This window comes from Rhipicephalus microplus, chromosome X, assembly GCF_043290135.1.
Source record: "Rhipicephalus microplus isolate Deutch F79 chromosome X, USDA_Rmic, whole genome shotgun sequence".
NCBI classification, from domain to species: domain Eukaryota; kingdom Metazoa; phylum Arthropoda; class Arachnida; order Ixodida; family Ixodidae; genus Rhipicephalus; species Rhipicephalus microplus.
The window spans coordinates 351,996,926-352,021,249 of NC_134710.1; the positions used below are offsets into that span (position 1 = coordinate 351,996,926).

The following is a 24,324-nucleotide window of genomic DNA, read 5'->3' on the forward strand; positions in this document are numbered from 1 at the left end:
AACTGCGGAAGCGGCGTCGCAGTATAAGAGAGTGTTTGGAGGAGACTGATTGATGAGGCGCGTGAGGTTTTTCACTCTTGCCCGCTGGCGCTGAGCATTGCGCTTATGGTGCATATTACGTGGAAGTGGCGCGACTAAATTTTGCTAGGAAGTCACTAAGTAGCTGTTTCCCTGGCGTGTTGTATCCACATTGATTCGGAGGGAACCCTACCCTGACAAGTAGCCGCTCTCCCACTTGGGTGTTGCGGAGTCTTCGTAGCTGACTCTTACGTTGTGCTTCGGTCAGTTCCCTTAGGTTGTTGTATACTCCCATGGCTAGGAGACGGTTGATGGATGCATACGTAGGCAGTCCAAGCGTCTCCTTGATGGCTCTATGGAGGAGAATGTCCAGTCTTCTTTCTTGTGCAAGCGTTAAGAGTTTGATAGGGGATGTGGTAGGTGATGGAGCTTACTATGCACGCATTAACTATAAGTAGAATGTCTTGCTCCTGAAGTCCATGCCTTCGATTGGTGATGCAGTGGATCATATGCGTGCTTTGAGAATAGGGGATTGTGGTAGGTAATGCAGCTTACTATGCACGCATTAACTATAAGTAGAATGTCTTGCTCCTGAAGTCCATGCCTTCGATTGGTGATGCAGCGGATCATATGCGTGCTTTGAGAAACTTGCTGTTCTAATATCTTCATGGTGTGCGTTGCCTTGAGATCAGCTTGTATATTGTTACGAAAGAGAAGAGATGCCGTATCGACAAGGCGGTGGATGAAATATATTTCAAACCAGCAGCAGTGGCGTGACCTGTTTACCAGACACCGAGCGGAGATTACCATTTACCCTCTTCCTCAGGCACACACGCGCATCGTCCCACAAAATATCAACATGCATGTAGTATAATCCCCGGCGGCAGAAGCGCCGTCTCGGCGCATCTAGATGTCAACGTCAGCGGCAGAGTGGTAAGGCTTCAAGTGTGCCATATGTACGATATTGGGGGTCTGTGGGGCAGTTGAAGGCGTTGAGGCAGCAGGGGCAATTTCGTATGTCACAGGAGTAACCTCACGAAGGACTCGATATGGACCTGTGTAGCGGGAAAGAAGTTTTTCCAACAAGCCGACTTGACGGGTCGGTGACCACAGCAGCATCAATGAACCCAGTAATAAGTGCACGGCGCGGTGCTGTTGATCGTACGAACGCCGCTGGTTTTCTTGGGAGGCCAGAAAGCGAGTGCGGGCAATTTCGCATGTGTGGGCAGCCCGAGCGATAGCGTCAAGGGCATATTTGCCGGTCGGTGTTGCGGTAGACGGAATGACTGTATCTAGGGGTAATGTAGGTTCTCGGCTGAACAGCAGAAAAAAAATGGGGAGTAAGCGGCAGTGTCATGGCGAGAAGAATTGTAGCCAAATGTGACGTACGGCAACGCGAGATCCCAGTCGGTATGGTTGGTAGAAACATACTTTGCGAGCATGTCTGTAAGAGTTCGGTTTAGACGCTCCGTGAGTCCATTTGTGTGTGGGTGGGACGACGTAGTGAGCTTGTGCCTCGTTTCACATGACTGAAGGATATCTGCTATGACCTTTGACAGAAAGGTGCGGCCACGGTCTGTAAGCAGCTGGCATGGAGCTCCATGTTGCAAGATCACATTCTTAAGGAGGAAGTCGGCGACATCTGTCGCGCAGCTTATTGGAAGTGCTCGTGTGATGGCGTAGCGCATGGCATAGTCTGTGGCCACAGCTATCCACCTGTTGCCAGAAGAAGACAAGGGAAAAGGGCCCAGGAGGTCCAAGTCAATGCGGAAGAAAGGTTCTGAGGAAATGTGAAGTGGTTGAAGGTGCCCGGCAAGAAGCGTCGATGGTATTTGGCGCTAACATTTATCACAAGGTGCAATGTATCTTCTGACTGAGCGTGAAAGCCCTGGCAAAAACAAGCGCTGCGAATCCGGTCATAAGTGTGCGACACACCAAGGTGACCGGCAGTTGAAAGGTCATGGAGTTCTTGGAGAACTGCCGAGCGAAGGTGTTTTGGAATGACGAGCAGCTGGGCTGGTCCATCTGTGTAGAAGTTGTGGCAGTATAGGACACCATCGTGGAGGAGGAATGAACAATGGGACCTGTCGGAAAATGGTGATTCGAGATGTTCGATTATAGCACGCAAGGATGCATCATGGAGTTGCTCGTCACTGATGCGGGTCAGTTGCGAAACAGAGAAGACGCAAGTATCGGTGTAGGTGTCGGGGATGGTGCTCAATTCATCGGCCGGGTAGCGGGAGAGGCAGTCTGCGTCCTGATGTAGGCGTCCCGACTTGTACGTGACTGTATAGGTATATTCTTGCAGTCGCAGAGCCCAGCTCCCAAGCTGGCCAGTGGGATCCTTCAGTGACGAAAGCCAACATAGCTTGTGGTGGTCTGTTACTACAGAGAAATTCGTGCCATATAGATATGGGAGGAACCTCGTTACTGCCCAAACAAGAGCAGGACATTCACGCTCTGTTATTGAATGGTTGCGCTCGGCAGATGTGAGGAGGCGTCTAGTGTAGGCGATAACTCGGTCGCGTCCCCGCTAGGACGGCTCCAATCCCCTGACCACTTGCATCGGTTCTGACTTCTGTCAGAGTGGACGGGTCAAAGTGGGCCAATATAGGTGGAGTCGTGAGGAGGGGGATGAGGTGAGAAAAAGCGGTAGTTTGAGCGGAACCCCACGTAAAAGTTGCGTCTTTCTTCAGAAGGTCGGTGAGTGGTTGAGCGATCATGGCAAAATCTTTCCCAAACCTTCTAAAATAGGAACAAAGTCCCTCAAAGCTCTGGACGTCCTTAACAGACTGGGGTACAGGAAAGCTCGTGACGGCACGAATTCTCTCCGGGTCAGGCTGCACACCTGATCCGTCGACAAGGTGATCCAACACCGTAATCTGCTGGCGGCCGAAGTGACATTTTGACGAGTTCAGGTTAAGGCCAGCAGTGCGGAAGATGTCGAGAACCGCTGATGAACGCTGGAGGTGTGTCTCAAATGTAGGCGAGTGTACAAGGACATCATCCAGGTAGCACAGGCATGTTGGCCACTTGAGCCCTTGTAATATTGAGTCCATCATACGCTCAAACGTGGCTGGGATGTTGCATAGCCCAAACGGCATCACCTTGAATTGGTATAGGCCGTCGGGAGTTACAGACGCAGTCTTTTCTTGGTCTTTCTCGTCCAGCGCAATCTGCCAGTAGCCAGAATGTAGGTTAATTGAAGAAAAGTATCGCGCGCCGTGAAGACAATCGAGAGCACCATGAATTCGAGGCAAAGGATAAACATTCTTTTTCGTGATTCAATTAAGATGGCGGTAATCAATGCAGAAGTGCCACGTGTCATCTTTCTTTTAACGAGCACAACAGGAGATGCCCAAGGGCTCGAGGAGTGTTCAATAATTCCTTTGGCTAGCATCTTGTTGACTTCTTCTTGAATTACCTTACGCTCTGTGGCAGACACCCGATATGGTCGGCAGTGAATGGGAGGAGAATCACCACTAATGATGCTGTGCTTCACGAGGGAAGTCTGACCGAATGGACTGCTGTCGATGTCATATATGTCGCGGTAGGAAGCCAGAAGGCGGAGCAGGGTGTTGGATTTTTCAGGTTTGAGTTTCGGGTCGATAATGGGGTGCAAGGCTGCATCAAGGGATGTGGCATCCTGCGGGCGACATGGAAGATCGGAGCATGCGTTTGCCGCAAAAGCGGTGATGTGGGCGTCTATGAAGGGTTGAAGCGTGGCGACTGAAATTTTGTGTGGTAGTACTTGCTGCGTGGAACTGAAATTGATAATGAGCAGACATGTTAGGTTAGAGGCCATGGTTACGACGGAGTGTGGCACAGTGATGTTGCACGCCAGCAGAACATCAGGAATAGGCTTGACGACATAATCACAGTCAACAACGGGTGAACTTGTTGCCAATTCAATGAATTTGAGGGCTTTGGCGGTATCCTACTAAAGTCTGGTACAAAGGCTTTTCGGCAGTTCGGGGCGAGAATCTGGAAGAAGAAGAAGTTCTAAACAGAGCGCCGGCGGAACAGTCGATCAGGGCAGAATGCGTCGATAGGAAGTCCATCCCGAAGATGAGGTCATGAGGGCAATTGTCGAGCATTGTAAATAAAACAGGAACATGGCGGCCGGCAAGGCTAATAATACGTGCGGTACTGATTCCGATGACGGCCACAGTTCCATCATCGGCGGATGGGTTGTGTCGCGGCAGGCGTGAGTACCGTATAGTGCGGAATATAGGTCGAGATTTTTTCCAAAAAATGTCAATTAAATGTCACCCCTCGACCTATATACCGGCCCTTGGCATAAACCAAGTGATCGTCTGGCAATAAGAAGTGTCACATGCTTTTTAGGCATCAGCATCGACATCGCCTCTTTGGGCCGACACGTTCTCTGCCAACGCCATTTCTCTTTTCTTTTTCATTTAGTGTCCGTAGCGAGTGTCGACGTTACTCTGCAACTAGCCATGAATATGGGGACGCAGCGCCACTTCACCGCCGCGTTTAAAAGAAAAGTTATTGAATTCGCGGAGGCAAATGGCAACATGGCGGCACATTGGCAGTTTTGGAGTGTCTGAGAAAAGTGTCAGGTACTGACGCAACCAAAAATCCAAACTGTTGACGTGTAACGCGAGGAACATGTCATTTCGCGGTCGCCAAGCTGTGCACCTGGAACTCGAAGACAAAGTGGCGGATTTCGTCCGCGAGTACCGTGCCAGATCCCTGGCGGTGAATGCGGAGCTCATACAATCAAAAGCCGTTGAGCTCGCCCGTGGAGCCGGTCTATCAAAGAAAGACTTCAAGGGATCCATTTATTGGGTCCGTTGTTTCATGCGACGCAAGGGATTTGCCCTTCGACGGCGCACGTCGATATGCCAGAAGCTGCTGGAGACGTACGAGGACAAATTGATAGAGTTTCAAATCTACGTAAACAGCCTCCGGCGGCAGCATGGCTACATGCTAGGCCAGATCGGCAACGCCGACGAATATATTTCAAACCAGCAGCAGTGGTGTGACCGGTTTATTAGACACCGAGCGGAGACCACCCTTCGTCCTCTTCGTCAGGCACACACGCGCATCGTTCCACAAAATGTGAACATGCATGTAGCAATATGAAGGCCAAGGACGCGTAGTTCCTGTACGCAGGGAATTACATGGTCCTCCAAGGTGACTGATTTGTGGGCTGTTGTCGGGCTTTCGCTTGGGAACGCGCATGAGTAGAAGTTCCGACTTCTACTCATGCAGAGCACGTTGGACTATCTGCTCGTGGGTATGTTTGAAATGTATTTACTGCTTCTTGTAGGGCATCTTGTATTTGTCCGTCTGAGCCTGTGGTCACCTATATAGTGACGTCATCCAACATGCTTTATAGCATGTCGCAGACTTGGAAGGGTGGCGAGTAGAGGTGGTAATTTAGCCATGGCGATGCTGAAGAGTGTCGGGGATAACACCGATCCTTGTGGCGTACCTTTACCCGCGAGCTTGATTATGTCACTGCAAAGAGAGCCTAATCATATGGTTGCTGTCCTGTTTGTTAGGAATGCTTTCAAATAGTCGTAAACTTTGTCACCCGCAACGTTTGTCACCCGCAACGTGTCAACGCGAGATTCTCCAGTATTAGGTCATGCGAGACGCTGTCAAACGCACTGCGAATGTCCAGGGCAAACGGAGCTCTAGTTTGCGTAGAACAGTCTCTCTCCATTACTTCCTCTTTTAGTTGAAGAAGTACGTCTTGCGTGGAAAGATGGCCCGGTACCCAAACAGTGTGTCTGCAAAAAATCTCTGGGTCTCAAAGATATGTTTGCAGTCTTTGGAGGACGACGTGCTCTATTAATTTCCCTAAGCAAGACGTTAACGAGATTGTTTGCAGGTTTCCAAGCGCTAGGGGTTCGCCGGGCTTGGGAATTAGTGTTATTTCGGCATGTCTCCATTCCTGGGGTAACGTTCCAGATTTCCAGTGAGTGTTGTGAAAATCTGTGAGCTGCAGATCTTCATCGTTGAGGTTTTGTATGAGAGAGTGTTGGATGTTGTCTTTCCCTGGTACAGTGTTGCGCTTGATATTCAGAAGGGCAGCTCGAACTTCGTGCACAGTGATATCAGCATCCAGCGATGTTGACTCTGTATATGGGTAGTTTTATATTTTGGCTGAGGGCCTGCAGCGATGTACTTTTCTTAAAGCGTCTGTAGAAGAAGGAGGTGTTTAATGAGAAGGAGGAGAGGTCAACCTTGAAAGCGGGTTTCTGGCCTGCTACTCCTTAAAGCGTCTGTAAAATGCTGTTGTCGTCCCCATCCTGCTTGTGAAGAAGTGTTTGGATGGTACTGCTCGTGTAGGACTTGTACTTTTCGGGTCAACAAGGGCTCTTGGTGCGCGCAGTGCTTAGCATTCCATGAAGTTACTTACAAAAGTTGTGCCAATTGTTCCTTGTGAGCTCTGTGGCGTATTGTTTGGCTTGCAATGTGAGTTGAGCAATGCGAAGTTTAAGCTTGCGATTTTGTCTCTGGCTACGCCAGCGTTTTATGAGGCTTCGGCGTGCTTTCCACAGGCGTAAAAGGTGCCTGTCTACATCTGGAATTGCGGTTGTAGTGCTGATCCTCTTGGTTGCTTTATCAAGGTCAGTTAGCAGGCACTGTAGCCATTCACTTAAAGGTGTCACAGTGTTGTCAGTCTGAGTGCGTTGTTTTCTAAATGTATCCCAATTAGTGAGACGGACCTTTCGCTCTGGAGCATGTGGGTTGGAGATGTGTAGTTTAGTGGATATGTATGATGCAATGATCACTACCTAGTGTTTCATGTAGATCTGACCAGTTACAGTAAAAGCTCGTTAATTCGAATTCCACGGGAACGCTGAGCAATTTTGAATTAAACAAAATTCGAAATAATGAAAGTGAGCCAAAATGGGTAGATTTCGGGGGTGGGGGTCGCTGCACCTTGAAAAATAACGCTGTCTCGTCAGCGTTAAACACATCCTGTGGTGAGTAGCTCTCCAAGTACTGCTGCAGGGTGTCGCTTCTCAAAGTAGCGCATGTTTCGGCGTCCACTTCCTTTGCCTCGCCGGATAACGTGCGGAATACGGGATTGTGCCGCTCCCTGAAACGATGAAACCATCCCTCAAAGGCGACAAAGTCTTCAGTGTCCAAGCGCAGGGCGAAATCGGCTGCCTTGGCCACAATGATAGGGCTGCTCAACGCGATACTCTGGGCTCTCATTTCTTTAACCCAGATAATCAAAGCTGACTCCAGTTCCGGGAACTTCGCTGTCCTTAGCCTTTTTCGACTGGCGCCAAAATCCTCGGCTTCATAGGCGTTTGCAATGGCTGTCCTGTTGCAAATGTAGTTTGACAACGTGCTCGGAGGTATGCCGTGCTTCCTCGCAATTTCGTATTTGCTCGAGTTCCCTTGGTCAACCTTTCGCAAAATCTCCACCTTCTCCTTGACAGTTTTCGCGCATTAGTTTCCCCGCAGCATCTTGCAACTTCGATGCGATATAAGACGGCTTGAACGAACAACGTGCTCGAGGAACAAAGTGACGCTGCAGGGAGCGGCCTAGGACTGCTAGGACTACTCCGCCGACTCCTCAGCGTCCCGCGGGTCCCGCGTACAAGTGGCGCCAGGCGCTGAGATAGCGGGAGGGCTACAGAAAAAAAAAAAAAAAAAAAAATTGCTCCCTGGATTTTGGAGGCCATACTTTGCTCGCCCTTTGCTCGGAGGCCACTTGAAGCTCGAAAAAACTGGTCGTGCCACCTATCGTTCGACCGTAAAAGCTTCCACTAGTGTTTGACGATGATGACGCTCGGCGGCGCGCGTTTCGAATTATCTGTAGAGGCAGCAATTTCTGTTCGAATTAACGAATCGTTTTACACATGGTCTCCTATGCACTGCGAACCGGACTGCGGCGATCATTTCGAATTATCCAAAATTTCGAATTAATGAGGTGTGAATTAACGAGCTTTCACTGTATAATTGTTTACTCCCCTTACAAAGGTTAGGACAGGGCACATATCTCTGGTTGTACTGGTTCCTATTCTGGTTGGCTCCTGCAGATCTGTAAGCGGTGTAAATCTGTGATTGCAGATGAGGAGTTCTAACTTGGTAGCTTTACGTGTGGCCGATAGGTATTCCCATGATGTGTGTTGGGCGTTATAATCACCTACCACTACAACTTGTTCCCCTAGCTTGCAGATTTCCGCTATTAGGTACCCGAATTCGTCCCTCCTAGATTTAGGGGAGCTGTAGATGTTTAGTATAAACAAGCTCTGCTGGCTGCGTTTCTGAAGAATAATTTCAACAAGCACATGTGGAATGGATAACGTCAGTGTGTGTTCTGTAGTTGTCAAGTGTTTGGATACGAGTATTGTGACAAGTGATGGTGTTTGTTGATCTGTGTATGTGTGGAAGCCCGAGAAGATAGGTGTGCAGTGCGCCTCTGGCAGAGCCACGACATGCGGATGGTGCGCGTAAGTGGCAGTGTACTGTTGCAAGGAGCTCCTCTTTCGTCGAAACCCCCTGCAGTTCCACTGCCACGTGGTGAAGGCAGGACTAGGGGAGCCCATCTTGCTCATTTTGGTCTGTGTCCTGAGTTAAGTGATGGGCAAATATAGGGGTGGGGTCGCTTGGTCAGACTTTTGGTGTTTGAAGCTAGTGGCAATGAGTCTTGGGGCCCTGTACTAAATGACGCGAAGCTTTCTTGTATGTGCTGCTTTAGCTCGGTTACAAGTGCTTGGGTATGGGCCTTTAACATATCCCTAATTTCTGCACGGAAATCATTAATTGCCTGAGTGATCATGCTGGTCCCTCAGTGTTTTGAGGGCATCTTGCAGCTCTTGCTTCGTGCATTTATGTGCGTTAAATGTAAGAGGTACGTTGGGGTGGTTGTGTGGTGAGGGAGGATGGGTGGAATTGGGTAAAGATTTCAGGCTGGAACACCCCGCTGCGGCTCTGTTCTTTTGGGGGATCAGTCCCAGGGTGGTGGTGCTGGTTTTTGGATGCAGTTCTTGGCGTGTTGTTTAAGGATTCCAAGGCCCTGTCCTGAGGCCTCCCTCTGCTCTTGGATTGGCTGCGCCTCGTTCTGGACATGGGCTGGTGCCCCTTGTGTGGTGATGTAGGTGGTGGTGCTAACGCGTTCGCCTCCAGTGCCTTTTTGTTGTAATGCTTGTTTGGAGGTTTCTGTTCCCTCGCAGGACATTTGGGGTGCGTAGCTGGCTGGTCACCCTTGCAGTCGAAGCATTGAGTAGTACAGTTGTGCTCCGGCGCTGTTGTCTCAACTCCACATGCTTGGCATCAGTGTTTACTCGGGGTTGGACATACATCTACCTGATGTCCAAATGTAAGGCAGATTGTGCAAACTTGTTTGCGAGGTCGGTGAATGTAGTATTAGTATTTCGTGCGGTTGTAGTAGGCATATCGTGGAACTTGAAGGCATGCAAAAGTTATCAAACGCCGTGTTTGTGGATCCCATCACTCGAGCGTGCAAGACTTCAGTGTCAGGTGTGCAGATGTTGTCGAGGAGTTCGGTGGGTGAAGTATTCTTCTCGGGGCCGATGATGACTCCCTTGCAATGTTTGTCTGGAGCGGCTACATTAGCTTGCATTTCATATCTCTGCGATCCTAGATTTAGTGCAGTGACGGCTTGCAACTTTGTAGCAATTGTTTCATCTGGTGTGCTCGCGATGGCTATGTTCTGTTCCGCTTGGATGCAAAAAAGGAGCTTGTTGACTGTTTCTCCTGGCAGCCCAGCAGCCATGCAGATGGCACTTGCCAACACGTGATGTGCCCATTCACTCAGGCGAAGGCCTCCTCGTGGTCGAAAGACCACCTTGAAGTCATCCACAGGTAGGGGTGGCAGCGGCGGGATCACTTGATTTTTGGCAGGCAAGGGCTCAGGTGCAGAATTCGTTGTGGTCTTTGGCTTGCGTCGGCGGCTAGCAGTGAACCAAGAACCATCGTCCGGATCCGCTGGATATTCGTTGGAGTCTGCAGCATCCATTGCTGCTGCTTTGCTGGTACAAACCGGAGAAGCCATGTCTAAGCAGTGTATATCGGGCACACACCGAATGTCGCTGAACGCGCTCGGCGTTCGCATGAACGCGGCCAAGCGCTGAAAGTTGCAATGGCGTCGGTGCGGTGTCACGGAGATGCCGATGTATCGGCCATGCTTGGTCAGCAGAAAGTTGTTGAGAAGAGCACTTTCACGTTTCGGCACACTTTAAGTAGTCTTGGCTGTGAAAGTCCTCACCGGAAAGTCCGAAGTAAGTCTGTTCAATGAGAGCGTCGTGGACAAAGACCTATGTAAGTGCCCAAGGACTGTGAAGAGTAATGGAAAAACTCTTCCGTTCAGTTCCACGGTCGAGTGAAGAGCCCCAAGTGGCAGAGGCCCCTTAACATTTTCAATATGTTTCACCTCATCACCTTCTCATATTGTGGCAAAGATGCTTTCAGTCTGTGCTACATTAGTTAATGTATTAACTCAAGAGAATGTTGATTCCAGCATCATACCTGCCAAGTCTCTCTGATGATTCCAGCATCATACCTGCCAAGTCCCTCTGATTCTAACATCATACCTGCTAAGTGTCTCTGATTGGCCAGGAGACTCCCTGATTTCGACCATTTCTTCGGTTTGTACGATTGTCATGAAAATCTCCTGGAAATGGAAATTTTTGTGCGTGATCTGGCCGCATTGACAAAAATGCAGATGGGTTCGCTCTGGGCTTTTTGCGAACCCACTGCATGTTATTATAAACTAATTTAGGAGGCGTTCATATAAACAAACAGTAGAATCTCAGTAATGCGAAACCGCAACAGATATGAATTTGTGAAATTCCCCAGGCAAATTCTACTATGTCCATTGGGCCTAAATTCGAATGTTCCGAACACATTTCCTAATCGCAGTGGATGAAATTGAACTTTAGTATGGAAACTATCGAACGAAGGTCGAGAGCAGTGTACTTGAAGCTTCGAAAGTACGCGTGCGAATGGCGCACGCACTGTTTTCTACAGTGAGTGTGATTGTCGTTGCCACAACTGATGTGGACGAAACCGCAGTCGCTCTTGACACGATCATGTATGGCGGCAGCATTACTGATGAAACCCCGAAATTGTGTGCTCAACCAGTCAAAGCAACGCTGTTTTCCGCAAACTCTGAGGACAAAACTGTGACAGATGCTATCGTAGATGGCAAGGCGCAATTGTAAAAAGAACTACCATTTGCCGCAACCGCCACCCACAAAACCATGGTCGCGGCGACGCGATAGCGATCTACAAGCTCCAAGGGCACGCAGCGATAGATTAAAGGCAGTAAATACGTGAAAAAAAGTCAGTTTCACCGTAAGGGCGAAGCAAAGAATGCAACAGCAACAACTTGGAATGTCACGCTGAGAATGAAAACGATACACGATGACGACGCGCGAAACGATGACACATGAATGGGATACACACAGGACGTATGAGAGTGAACTAACAGCGTTTACCGCTGAACACGTAATGCACTGTTTATACAAAAACGAAGCACGAGACGTAATCACAGGTACAGATGAGTATAAACTAACAAGTGTCCCTGTTATACCCCGTAAAGCGTGCGCTGTTTTTGCAAACGGGGCTTGTGCAGATACCGAATTGACCTTTGTGGGCCCGGCAACTAACGCAATCGTTCTAGTGAAAGCCGAAGGCACACGATTTTCCCCCCCAAAGATCTGCGGGTGTGCAAAAGCATCTACGCCCCCCCCCTTCCGCAGGGGGGGGGGGGGGGGCGTAGAGAGGGCAAAGTAAGCGTGAGAGATAAGCTTGCGTTGGCGCATCGCGACGTGCTGGGCGCCGAGTGCGGGCGGCTTTTTTTCTTAAGTGTTCATATATGTAGCTACGTACGTATACTATGAATGATGACCGCGGTGCCTAAAAGAAAAATAATAGCCTACACTGTTCATATAATTGCCATCACAATAAAAAGGGGCCAGATGTGTTTTGGCGTTCCTGTCAAAAGAATCAAGTATTAAGCTAAGCTTTGACTCGCACTTTTGTGGCAGCCAGCTGTGCCTTCCCGTCCCTTCCTGTGTGTGTCTCGGGGAGATATACGCGAGTTGTTTTGACGGAAACTATTCTGCTAGTTGTATTGATACTTTGAGACTAACCTTAGTGGGAAACCTTACCCTTGTGTGTTTGGCCTCTCCAAGCAACTACAAAACCAAAATGCTGATTAGGCTGTTGCGATTGAGGACACCTCCTCCTTTTGTTTTTGCTGTTTTTTTGTTAGTTTGTCCTTGTTTTCTTTTTTTGGTGTCGAAAAAAAAGGGCAAATAATTCAGCGAACCTTCCTTGCCATCACGGAAATCTCCTGGATTCAGAATCCTTTGGCAGGTATGCAACATGGAGATGATAGATGTGGCAGAAGTGGGGACTCAATGCTGTTTTGAACCCGAAGTTTTGGTTCATGTAGCGCACATGAAAGCCAAATGGGCAGATAGAGTGTTCCACACTCTTCTTCATGGCTACTGGCGGTGCTGGCTGACTCTTCCACTTTTAATGCACATGTATACCTCATAATGTGAATGGGAGCATAGCCGCCGTGGTAGCTCAGTTGGTAGAGCCTAGCACGCATTACTCGAAGGTCACAAGTCTCGTCCCTGCCCACAGCAAGTTCTCTTTTTGTCAACTTTTCGTTCTTCACATTTACATTACAATTACTTCTAATAACATCCCCTATACCTTCCTTGGCAGGATTGTCTATTAGGTCTCAATAATGGTATTTTGTTGAGTTTTATGTTGAGTATTTTGTTGAGTTTACCGGAGTGAATGTTAAAGCAATTAACGGTTGCGTGACTTGTGCTGCTGAGCACAAGAAGGCAGGTATAATACCGACTGGGGAGCCACTTGTTGAAGGTAACTGAATGCAAAGAAGCTCTGTTATTTGCTTTGAATAGTCCTCATTCACTATGTACATGTCTGTTACAGGGTTGATCCTCCGGTCGCTAAAATGTCAGAACTGTCCGTGAAGGAGTTCAGGGGAACTGCTGGCAAGCCGTAAGTGCACCACTTTGTTTTCTCTCTTGTATATGCACCTAATTGGAAGTGCTACTCAAAAAATGTTTTTTAAAATGTATAACATACAGGAATAAAATGTCTGTTTGCATAGTTTTTTCATACTGATTTCAAATTTTTAAGGAGTTTTCTTGCAAGTTGCATGGTTTTTATTCTCTATATGACATCCTCTTATGTTGTCATGCATGCATGTACTGTGTAGCGACCACTTACAACGTAACCTTATAGTGCAGGACCGGTTACATGTGGTCGTTTTTGAATACCGCTAACCCTGCCATAAAACCCCATTTATACACATAACACTTAAGCGGAGACGCGGGTCGAAAAGTCGCTGTTTTCGGGAAAATTTTAGATTTTTTTCCCCAGTTGTATTGGCATCCTTGGACTTTCATCTTTTACTTCTGAAAATATCAAGCTGATATTCGCACGAGAAATTATTTAAATATGCTTCCAAGTGGGGAGCGGTGACATGAGAAACGCGCAAATGTGGCCAAACATGGCGTAGTTCGCGTTGTCCTGTCGCGAAAACGAGACGGTAGCCACCATTTCCAATCGTGCACGCATGCTGTGAAGGCCTTTCCCTTCACAATTCACTAGTAGCCAGTGTCGTATATCAATGGAGAATAAACAAAAAACAAGAAAAACAATGCATACGTCACTCATTTTAAATATCGCGGCAAGCAGCGCGAGGCCGCCATTGGTCGGCGGTGGGCTCCCCCTCCTCCCCCGCCTAACTTTCCGGCGAAAGAGCGAAGCCTCTAACGTTGCAATCGAGTTGATCGGTGTTTCTCTGCAGTTTTGTGTCATGGCAAGCCCCAAGAAGTGCAGTCTAGATAATTTAAAGTTCAGAACTCACCCCAAGTATCGAGGGAAACGGCGTCAGGCGCTTCCCAAAACGACAGCGAACGCCGATGTCACCACCGACCATTGCCCCGATGCTCCAACTTTGGATAGGCTTAACACTAACACCGAACCCCGCCACAGTGGCTGTGAAACAGCCGCTGCAGTGGAATTCGTCAATGCATCCCAAATGAAGAGCGCATTCTCCGAGAGTGAACGAAGACGAGTAGGTGCTGCATCTGCCAACACTCTGCTTTGTGAAATCTATAGCATACTGCCCTTGTGGCAATGCCCAACGTTACTAGAATAGCTTCAGTTGTAAAACTCTCCGCCAGCACCCCTGCTGCCGGTGTCTCCACTCCTCTGCCCGCCGCCAGATGGCGGCACCGCTCCATCTTGCTCCGCAGCAGACGCTCCGCCACAGCCGGCTGCGGCCTAAATCTCTCGCGGACGGAGTGTTTGTGGCTGTTTCACGCGTATTTTCACGTCTTCTGGCGTTCTGCGTTAAAGAATTTGTGATACCAGGCGAAACCGATATTTACCCACAGTGGTTTGGTATATTTCCTCGCGTATTTCACTTTAAAACTGGGTCTCCGCCGCTGTTTCAGGAATGTAGCAGTTAGATACACGGGTACTTTTAAGGGGAGACACGGGTCTTTTAGAGCAAAAAATTGCCGAAAAATCAATTTTTTAAAATATTTTTTTTCGAAATCTCGACGTCCAAAAGAATCTATTGCTGGAATATTAACGCATTCCGATTAGTATTTATTTTGCTATTGCGTTCTAAAGAGATCTTCATGATCACTCTCGCTCAAAAACGCCCTCCCAAAACGGGCAATTTCAATGCCGTCGTCTGCGGTAACCGTTAGCCGCAGCACGGCCATTTTGGAATCATTCGAAAGCTAAATGCTTCAGCAATCCGGTTTTAGCGAGAAAACAACTCTAAGTCTGGCGACTATGGAGCTACACGCCACCGAAAAGGAGGGAATACTCGCACGGCATTGGCGCGTTTATACCACGTGGGGCAAATCCTGCTCTCCGATTGGACGACCGAAATTTCGTCTGCCCGACTGTGTGCAACAATGCGCGACTCCTTGTCACAAATTGTTCGGACGCGACGATGGCTGGCGGGCGACGCAAATTCGCGACAGCTCATGCCTACGGCAAAAAACGCAAGAGTCGGTCTCGGATACCTGAAGCAGCGTCGAGTGAATCGACGGCGACGAGCTCCGCGACATGCGCCAGCGAGTGTACGATATCCACCGAAGCTGCAGCCGCGCAAGCGATGCCTGTGGCCGACGACACGGGGACAACGCGCGTCGATACGCATTTTGTCACAAAAGCAGAAAAAATGGCAATTGAGCATCGCGCGAAAGAGCAACGACAAAAGCTGTCTTCGTTATCAGCTACCCGCCGAAAGCGGTCGCTTATCGGAGATTCCCCGGAAGCGGCGGGGTCCGGCATTGAGTTCACGCTGCTAAGCCTACCGCTGCTGAACCAACTGCTTCGGTGCGCGAAATGCGAATTCTGCTCTGGCCCATTGAATGTTTCACGGGGCGACCGTGAGTATGGATTGGCAGTTAGAATAGTGGTGAACTGTGCCGTCTGCGGAGATGTCAGCGCCGGATGGAGCTCGCCTAGAGCAGGAGGGAATGCGACCTGCAACCCTTTCGAAGTAAATGTGCTTGCGGCTCGTGCAGTTATGAGCACGGGAAATGGGCAGACCGTGCTAAACGACATTTTTTCGGCCCTGAATGTGTCTCGTCGTGGAATGCACAACAAAACGTACCAAGACTACGTCAAAACCAAGATGAACCCTGCCGCGATGAACGCATCCGCGAGTATTATTAGCGAGTGCGCAACAGCTGTGAAGGCCATCTATTCTGAACTGAATTTCGGGAACCCCGGCAATATCGCAGTTTCCTACGACGGGACTTGGCTAACTCGTGGCCACTTGTCACACATTTGTGTGGGAACTGTAATAGAACTGTTTTCGGGCTATGTGTTGGACTTCAAAGTTCTCTCGAACTTCTGTTTGGGTTGCGAGATTGGCCCCAAGGACGACAACCCTCGATACAGTGAGTGGCGAGCTCGGCACAAGTGCCAAAAAAAAACTCTTCGAGCAAGCCTGGCCAGATGGAGGTGGAGGCTGCCAAAATTCTGTTTCGCCGGTCCCTCGAAAAGCATGGATTCCGCTACACAACGATGTTGTGCGATGGCGATAGCCGCGGTTTCAACAGCCTTCAGGAGAAGCAAGTGTATGGCTTCGTGGCTATCGAAAAGGAGGATTGCATAAATCATATACATAAAAGGATGGGTGCTGCACTGAGACACCTCCTGCAGAAGAGCAAGGGGGAAGGTTGGCCAAGCCTCGGTGGCAAAGGAAAGCTCACCGCTGAGCTTGTAACGAAGCTTACAAATTATTATGGTTGGGCACTCAAGGCACACCAGGGAAACATCGATGAGATGGAGAATGCTGTCCTTGCCACTTACTATCATGTGACTTCTACTGATGCAAAGCCACAACATTCACGGTGCCCAAAGGGAGAAGACTCATGGTGTGCCCACAACAAGGCAGTGGCAAGGCAGCAGGCTCCTCCTAAGCATCGGTACGACCTCCCGGAATATGTTGCAGAAGCGCTCCTTCCAGTGTACACTCGCCTCTCAGATCGAAAGCTGTTGGAGCGCTGTTAAAGAGGCAAAACTCAAAACTCGAATGAGAGCCTCCATTCAGTGATCTGGTCGCTTGTACCAAAAACCAAGCACGCCTTGCTCTTCACAGTCGAAACTGCTGTTGCGGAAGCGGTTGCTCGGTTCAATGCTGGAAAGAAACGTGCTTCTGAGGCCATTTTGAAGGAGCTGCATTTGAACCAAGGCAACACAGATGTTGAAAGATGTCTGGAAAAGGACCAGCAGCAGCTAGCGGCATGTGACAAAAAGCATATCAGAGCAGAAGACTTCAAGAATGCCATGAAGAAGAGGCGTGTGAAAGAGAGTGATGGTGATTATAAGCCTGGTGGCTTCTAGAACAAAAAGGACTCCCATCTGTTGCTTTTTTGGCAAGAATTAAACCTATATATAGTCTTCAAACTTTTTTGTGTTTTCTCAAGATCAGTTTTTTGACTATGTGCTATACTGTTGCCCACAGTATCTTTTGATCTAGTGATCAGATTTCAACGATTCTTGTTGCAATTGACAGCTTACGAGTTCCTATACACAATAAGACTACTAAAATTTATATTTAGTCAAGAGAAAGTTTTTTATGTGCTGATAAATCTCATGAAAATTCTCATGTTCCCAACCATTATATTACATATGGCAATAACTTTTATAAAAATAGAGCGAAAATTACAGTGATAGTATAGTTGTGATCCTTGATTATTCTAGACTATGTCCATATAAAGTGTTCAAGGATATTTAATGATTAAATTGCAGAATAATTGGGCAATTCAACGATTCATTATATATTCAATATCTCTAAAACTACTCGAGATAAAAGAAAATGGATTGCATATATCTTCACAGCAGGTTAAAAGATACATTGCCTGAAAATTTCATTTGAATATGATAATAAACAGAAAATTTTTTTAGAACACCAGAGTCTCCCTTTAAAGGCAATTCGATGATGCCCGCATAAAGTTTGTGAAAGTGCCAGAGGCGCCCGAAAAGTGTTTACACTCTGGCCAATTCACAATTCATTCTTTACTGGCTGGTATCGCGTGCCTGTGAAAGATATGCGGCCGTTCGCCTGTTTCCGCCACTATCAAATGGTGGCTAATTCACTCCTGAGAAGTACTGGGAAAATATCTCCGTCCCGATTTTTAAAGCGGAGATTATATGGCTACGGTTCCATGTACTTTACTGTCCGGGGACGAGGGCTCCCACTGTCTCTGAAGCGCGTGATGCGTTGGAAAAGGAACGTCCGATGTGTTTGCTAATAACACGCGGTCACCACCAAAGCCGCACGCCGTTAAAAGCGTGATTTAGAACCCGAGCGTATACGGCTAATCAACAGGATATACACCACCGTCAATATTACAATGTGACTTAGATTTTAAACCTTCTGACCCTTGGATGTGCACTTTGAGGTGATTACAGTTAATAACCACTATTTTCAAAGTTGTTGAAATAAAAGTGTGTGCACGTGCGCACACGCATTTCTATATTAGAAATTATCGCCATCCACGATCACGCCGAAATATTGTTCTTACCTTTCTCCTATACTCTATATCAATCCCATGTCGTGTGTTAAAAAGCTTTCGTGGTCATCCACCTTTACGTGAATGGAAAGGTTCGCGAGTTTTTTGTTCTCTGTATGTTACAATGCGACTTAATGTGATTGGGGTCAGTTGTCAAGTAGTTAGTGAAAACACCTTTGGTTTAATCTTATACAGCCCTACCGTTAAGAATCAACAACTCACGTTTTGAAATGAAATGACCTTATTTCAAAAAAAAAAAAAAAAAAAAAACAAGCGCTATTTTATGGGAGATATTCAGGGGAAAAGGTTGTGGGTACGCAACTTGACCGGCGCTAAAATAGATGGCAGGCTGCAGCGGAGCAGGAACACTTACCGGGAAAAAAATAAATAAGGAAAAAAATAAATAAAAAGGAAAAAAATAAATAAAAAGAAAGAGGAGAGAGAGAGAGAGAAGCAATGCACAACTGACAAATACTACACGTTACAATCTCAGAATTTCACAAATATATATTTATAATGTGGACATAGCTATAACACCTAAGCAAAAACAGACAAACAATGAAATTTCCTTCACACAAGCTATGTACAATAAAATTTCTGGCAAAGAAAAGTGTCCCCAGGGTGGAAGCCTACAGCAGTTTTGCCCGCTTTCTCGCTGCCTTTACTTGAGCACTGGAACTTCAATGCTGCTCCAGAAATCTGGAGTAGAAGTGCATGCGTGTTGCAAGGTAAAATTTAATAATGCATTCCCTTCTTTTCCGTTTTTTGTCCGGCGGCTTCTACAGGTACGAGGGAAGGTTCGGGAAAACTTTCGGCATCGCACCCTCTACTAGCGTCCACTTGCCCCGTGGCACCTTGACTGTTTCTCCATTGATAGTGTGCACATAACACTTTTGTATGTCCTGGTCATAAAAATGCAGATCACACGCCTTTGATTTTTCCGCAACTTCCCGGTCGGTACGCGGAATCGCTCTGTTCCACGCAGAGAGAAGCGTCGCGTCGCTGGGAGCAGAAAAGAAGTGGCGTTCTGACTTATTCGCATCGTTCCGGTAGCCGCTCGTGTAGCCAGGAACGTAGCACGTCGGCATGGATGTCGGGAACACAGCACGTCGGCTGGTGTGCGACGAAGGCTGCAGTAACGAAAAACCACGTGCGAGCGAGCGAACGCTGCGCTGGTGCCGCCCGTCGACGCGGCCGGCGGCAGGGGAGAGGGGAAGCTCGATGCGACTGCAGCGCCACGAGGCGCACGGACAAGCGGCGGTTCCTCGCAGCTCCGCCGAGTTTTACAACTGAACCTATTCTAGTAACGTTGGCAATGCCTGACCTACCGTGAACGAAAACTCTGCGTCCGAGAGGTAGCTGGAAAGCGCAAAGGGCTTTCGGCATTCCTCGAACTGTGCTGTGAAAATTTTGATTGCCCTGAATCTACACTTTCATTCACGCACTCGTCGAGACGAATTATTTCAACCAGGGACCAAGGGACGAGCGCTCGTTTCGACAGCGGCAGCTCGCGTGATAGCTTTGCTGTAAACGTGAAGGCAGTTCTGGCACAGGCCATGACCAACTTTCACGATTCTGTGGAATTCTGTCTTTCGAGCATTCAATGTAAGCGGCTTTTCATTGTGCTCCAATTTGATGCAATAGAATGGTTTCCTAATAAATGCCAACTTTCCAAAATTTCTCAAACTTGTTTTTCTCATTTTAATTTTTTTGACATTTTCACGCTTTCCAGCCGGCTTTATAGGCACTTATACGTATTGTATAGTAACGAAGCTTGGCACAAATATTCTTCGACACATGCAGAATGCAAATATCTACTTGAAGTTGCAATGCCTGCCAGCATTAGTTGTGAAAATATTAGGTTATTGTTCAAGAGAGAGTGAAAATAATATATATGATAATAATAATTCAATAAGTTTCTTTTTCTTGCTTCCAATATTTCTGTGACATATCAGGATAGATATTTGCACTTCACAATCTATCAAGAGTCAAATAAGGTCAGACACAATGCTTTTACTGAAAGTTAAGTACATAAAAGAGTACCTGCAAAACATGTAACTCTTTGCTATTGTGCTTGGCATAACTCAATAACTATAGCAGCTACACAAAACATGATTGCATATTTGAAATATTCATGAAAAATTATATTAATAACAAAATTTTCAAGTCTCTATGGAAATAGAAAAAAAAGTTATTTCGAGAAGCGTGCCCCCTTAATGTGCAGTCCCCCAAGATGAAAGGCCGGTTATAATGCGGTTGCTGAAAAATCTGTCTCAAGCGTGGTAGCAGCTACACGTCTGTAAAGAATGCGCTGGGTGCGCTACTTGGGAGAGAACGACGAGGTTGTTTCGAAGGAGGAGGGGACGCAGAGTGAACAAATGAAGGGCAGTGGGAAGTAAACGTAAAAGAAAAAATATACTGCGGCATGCTGTGCGGGCCCTCCAAGTGAGGGAGGAGGGCGGTTGTCCTTTGCACTGGCGCCACTGCGTCTACAGTGTATCAGCGTCGCTAGGTTGCTTTGGCTGCATGTGGCTCGACATGGCACATGCGGTCCCTTGCTTATCAACAGCGCTAAAGAGCTTCATGTCGGGAAAAGCATCATAGTTATTGCGCTTGCTCGTTTGCTGCCTCGTCCGTAAATTTAAACTTTTACGGCTCAATGACGTGAGCTTTTGCCTTTGCTGCCAGTACACGGTCTTGCATAAACTTGGCGGGCTTTCGTCATAGTTGATTTTCGGGCTGTGAATGCAAACTTCGTATCACGCAGGTTGTTATTGATTCAGTGCTTGAGTCTGATCTTTTCTACACCCAATCTTCATGTCTTGGCCAAAATTCCTGCGACAACATCCCTAATGGTAGGCTATGCCTAATCAGCATTGGTTACATTTTGATAGCGGTCGCATGCTATCTAAGTTATCGTTTGGTACAAAATCAACAGAACTCTTTGCAGTGGCTGCAGTTGAAGGGAATAGATACATAAAGTTAATGAAAATGAGGATGACACGTGTAGCACTCGGATGGTTGTTCGAGATTCGATTGCGGTGTCTGGAAATTGGGTGTGCGCCCGTGAAGTCGAATTATCGGCATGGTTCATGTGGGTCCTTGAAAACCCTTGAATCTGAAAAGGTTGTTTTCAAGGTCTTGAAAGTGCTAGAATTTTCAGGAATCCTTGAAAATCCTTAAATTTCTTTTTTTTATAAACATTTTTCCGTACTTCCGAGTGCCAGGGGTACAACAGCTGTGCCAATTGTGCCAGTTTTATGCAAATCCCCATTTCTGCGCCAAGCTGTGCCAAAACCATGAAATTTGCTGAAATTGTGCCCCGCTGCACCAAAATGCCCGACCAGCCTCAAAATTATCTGTTGCGCTAATTTCTGCGAGAAATAGAGGCCAGTTGGTAACCTTAAAGCACAGTGTCAGATCTTGATGACACGAATTCGAAGGGAACACTCAAAATATTCATTTTCACTTTTTATTATCAAAGTGAATTCTTTACGCTTGTCTATCCCTCGAAATATCTTCTACTCTACATATGTCGACGACGTCCAGTTCGGTTTTAAGTCTTGTAATCTGGCCATGTGTGAGCAGCAGGTTCAGCTTGGTTTGAACAAAGTCTCCAATTGGGCTGAAGAAAATGGGTTTCGACTGAGTGCACAGAAAAGCACGTGTGTCTTGTTCTCCAGGAAGAGAGGTATTCATCTCGAACCCGATATTCAACTGCATGGGCAACGTCTTTCCGTTAATACCGAACACAAATTCTTAGGCCTAATCTTGGACATCAAGCTAACCTTCATACCACTCATCAAATATTAAAAAAAAAAGTGCATAAAAGCTATGAACGATCTAAAAGTGTTGTCTCGCACTACGTGAGGAAGCGACAAGAAGTGTTTAATGAATTTGTATAAAAGCCCCGTACGTACCCGCCTAGACTATGGGGCAGTATCATATCAGTCTGCGACACCTACTGTCCTTAAAATGCTTGATTCTGTTCATTATCAAGGCATCCGCCTCTCCACGAGTGCTTTTCACACTAGCCCCATAGAGAGCCTGTACGTGGAATCGAACGAATGGTCGCTCAACCTACAGAGATGTTACATGTCTTTTAAATATTATCTTAATGTAAACGCAGACAAGGATCACTCATCACATTCCACAATCAATGTCAAGCCTTGCTGTATTTGAAAAACGGCCTTCTATGAGACAGCCCTACTCACTCGTGTGAAAGGCCTAGCGAAGGAAATTGGTATGCCACTCGAACACCGCTTCATGTCTCCCGCAGTATGCCTGCCACCGTGGCAGTGGCAGGCAATAGATTGCGACGTGTCTTTCTTGGAGGTTACAAAGCATGCACCAATCACACATATCCAGACATAAATACACATGTCCTACACTACAACATAACGATACATGTCCTGAGTTCTTTACGGATGCTTCAAGTTGCATCCTGGCGGAAGAGGTCCGTTAGAACTTTCGATGGGTCCAATTTGTGTAGGCGACGGTTTCTGACACTGGGATCACTCAGCCACGTTTCCGACATGGCGTTAGCGAACGAGTGAAGGCCCCTTGCAGCGTCGGCTCTCGACAATGGAATTGGGGTGGTCTGGGCGTCCGCGTGGGCGGATCGGGCAGCATTCATGGAAACGAGGTTTTAAAAAAGGTTGGACGCAGCACTTAGGAATCTTAAATTGGCTCAAAAATCACCTTTTACCTCTCACCATTTTCGCGCTCCCGATGCCTGTCTGCACCTACCAGCAAGGTTTGGCTTCGAAAATCCACTTATTTCTCAAGTTATAACCCATAAAGAGAACAACATTGCATAAACAGGCCTTTAAATTGAAGTGTAAACTAGCCGTACTTTAACCTAGCTTTTTTTTTTCTTTTCTAGAAGACAACTATGTGCCCCTCACAAAAGCAAAAAAAAGCTAAGTCAAAATAACGTGCAGCACGTGATTTCATTAATTACTTGACACACGTCACCAAAATGGCACTTCCCAATTGGCCAGGTGGCAGTGTCTGCCGCCATTTTGAAAGGGTATCGCCCTTGCGATGGTGTTGTGAATTGTATCCCTAACGTACTTGTGCGTCTCGCTAAGCCCGGCAGTGCGAAAAAACTGATTGCAGCATAAGTTTGGCCGTTCGCAGAATAAAGGCAGAGGCGGAAAGCCCAATGGTGCTGCTACTATGACGCGGGAGCAAGCGCTGACGTTGTTTGATAACGCCATTGTAACCAAAGACGGTTCCTCTTGCGGGCGCGGCATGGACGCTGGCTGCCCGTGTACTGAAGATGTTCTCAATGGAAGAGTGTGCGAGACGGCTTCTCGGGATAGCGGACTCTCTTTGGATTATGACCGTGCCGATGCTCTCGGCAACGGTGAAGTGCGCGTAGGCACGAGCTTCCCTGACAGCGCGCGCAATGTCGACTTCGGCCGTGTGCAGGTAGACGCTGATGTGATTAATGCCAGTAAAGTTCGCGACACGCATGCTCGCGACACAACCACAACGCTTGAGGGTCTTTGGTCGGTGTCGGCAACGGCGCGAAAAATTGAGCGCTTTTCGGAGTCAAATGGTGCGGCAGCGAGGCAAGATGCCAGCAAGGCATGACTCAGAATTTACACGAAAGCCTCCAATCCGTGATTTGGAGTTTGGTATCAAAGGAGCAGCATGCTTTTTTTTTTTTCGCTGTGCAAGCTTCTGTTACAGAAGCTGTGCTGTGCTTCAACACGGGCAATGTCAATGCATTTGCTACGATTCTAGAGCAGCTGGACATCACGTTATTCAGCAAGCAGCACATCCCTGAGGGTTAGGGAAAAGGACTGTCGGCAAGAGTGGAGCCTCAAATAAACAAGAGAGGAGTGTCTCAAAGTCTGAGAAAGCTGGTAAAGAAGAAGCATAAGGATGGGATGCATCCAGACTATGCCGCTGGTGCATTTTCATAAGATTTTATTAGTATTTTTTCGAGAAAGGTGTTTTGAAATGTTTTCCTCCTTTTCTCAAAACATTAATTTTGGCACATTTGCCAAGTTGGAGGGAGAATAACTTCTGTTCCATTCGAGCTATGACCATAATTCTTTTTCTGCCAGAAAGATAAATGCATGCAGTATGCAATATGCCTATTTTGAAGGCAATATACACGTAAAATTTTTTTAGTTGGATACATGCATGACAGGTGAACGTGGCTTTTTTTTTCTGTGAACATTGATGTCCTCTGACTCTTGTTGAAATGGACCCAGCAAATTGATTCATAGCA

The 24,324-nt window shown here is 47.3% G+C and overlaps 1 protein-coding gene across 1 annotated transcript in view; it reads left to right on the forward strand.

The window, feature by feature from the left end:
* LOC119161148 (piwi-like protein 1) overlaps nucleotides 1-24,324 on the forward strand; it is a 292,627-nt gene that overhangs the window by 75,993 nt on the left and 192,310 nt on the right. The window contains exon 5 of the mRNA XM_037413500.2: nucleotides 12,952-13,020. Coding sequence (XP_037269397.1) covers nucleotides 12,952-13,020 — 69 coding nt within the window. The remainder of the gene's footprint in view (nucleotides 1-12,951; nucleotides 13,021-24,324) is intronic.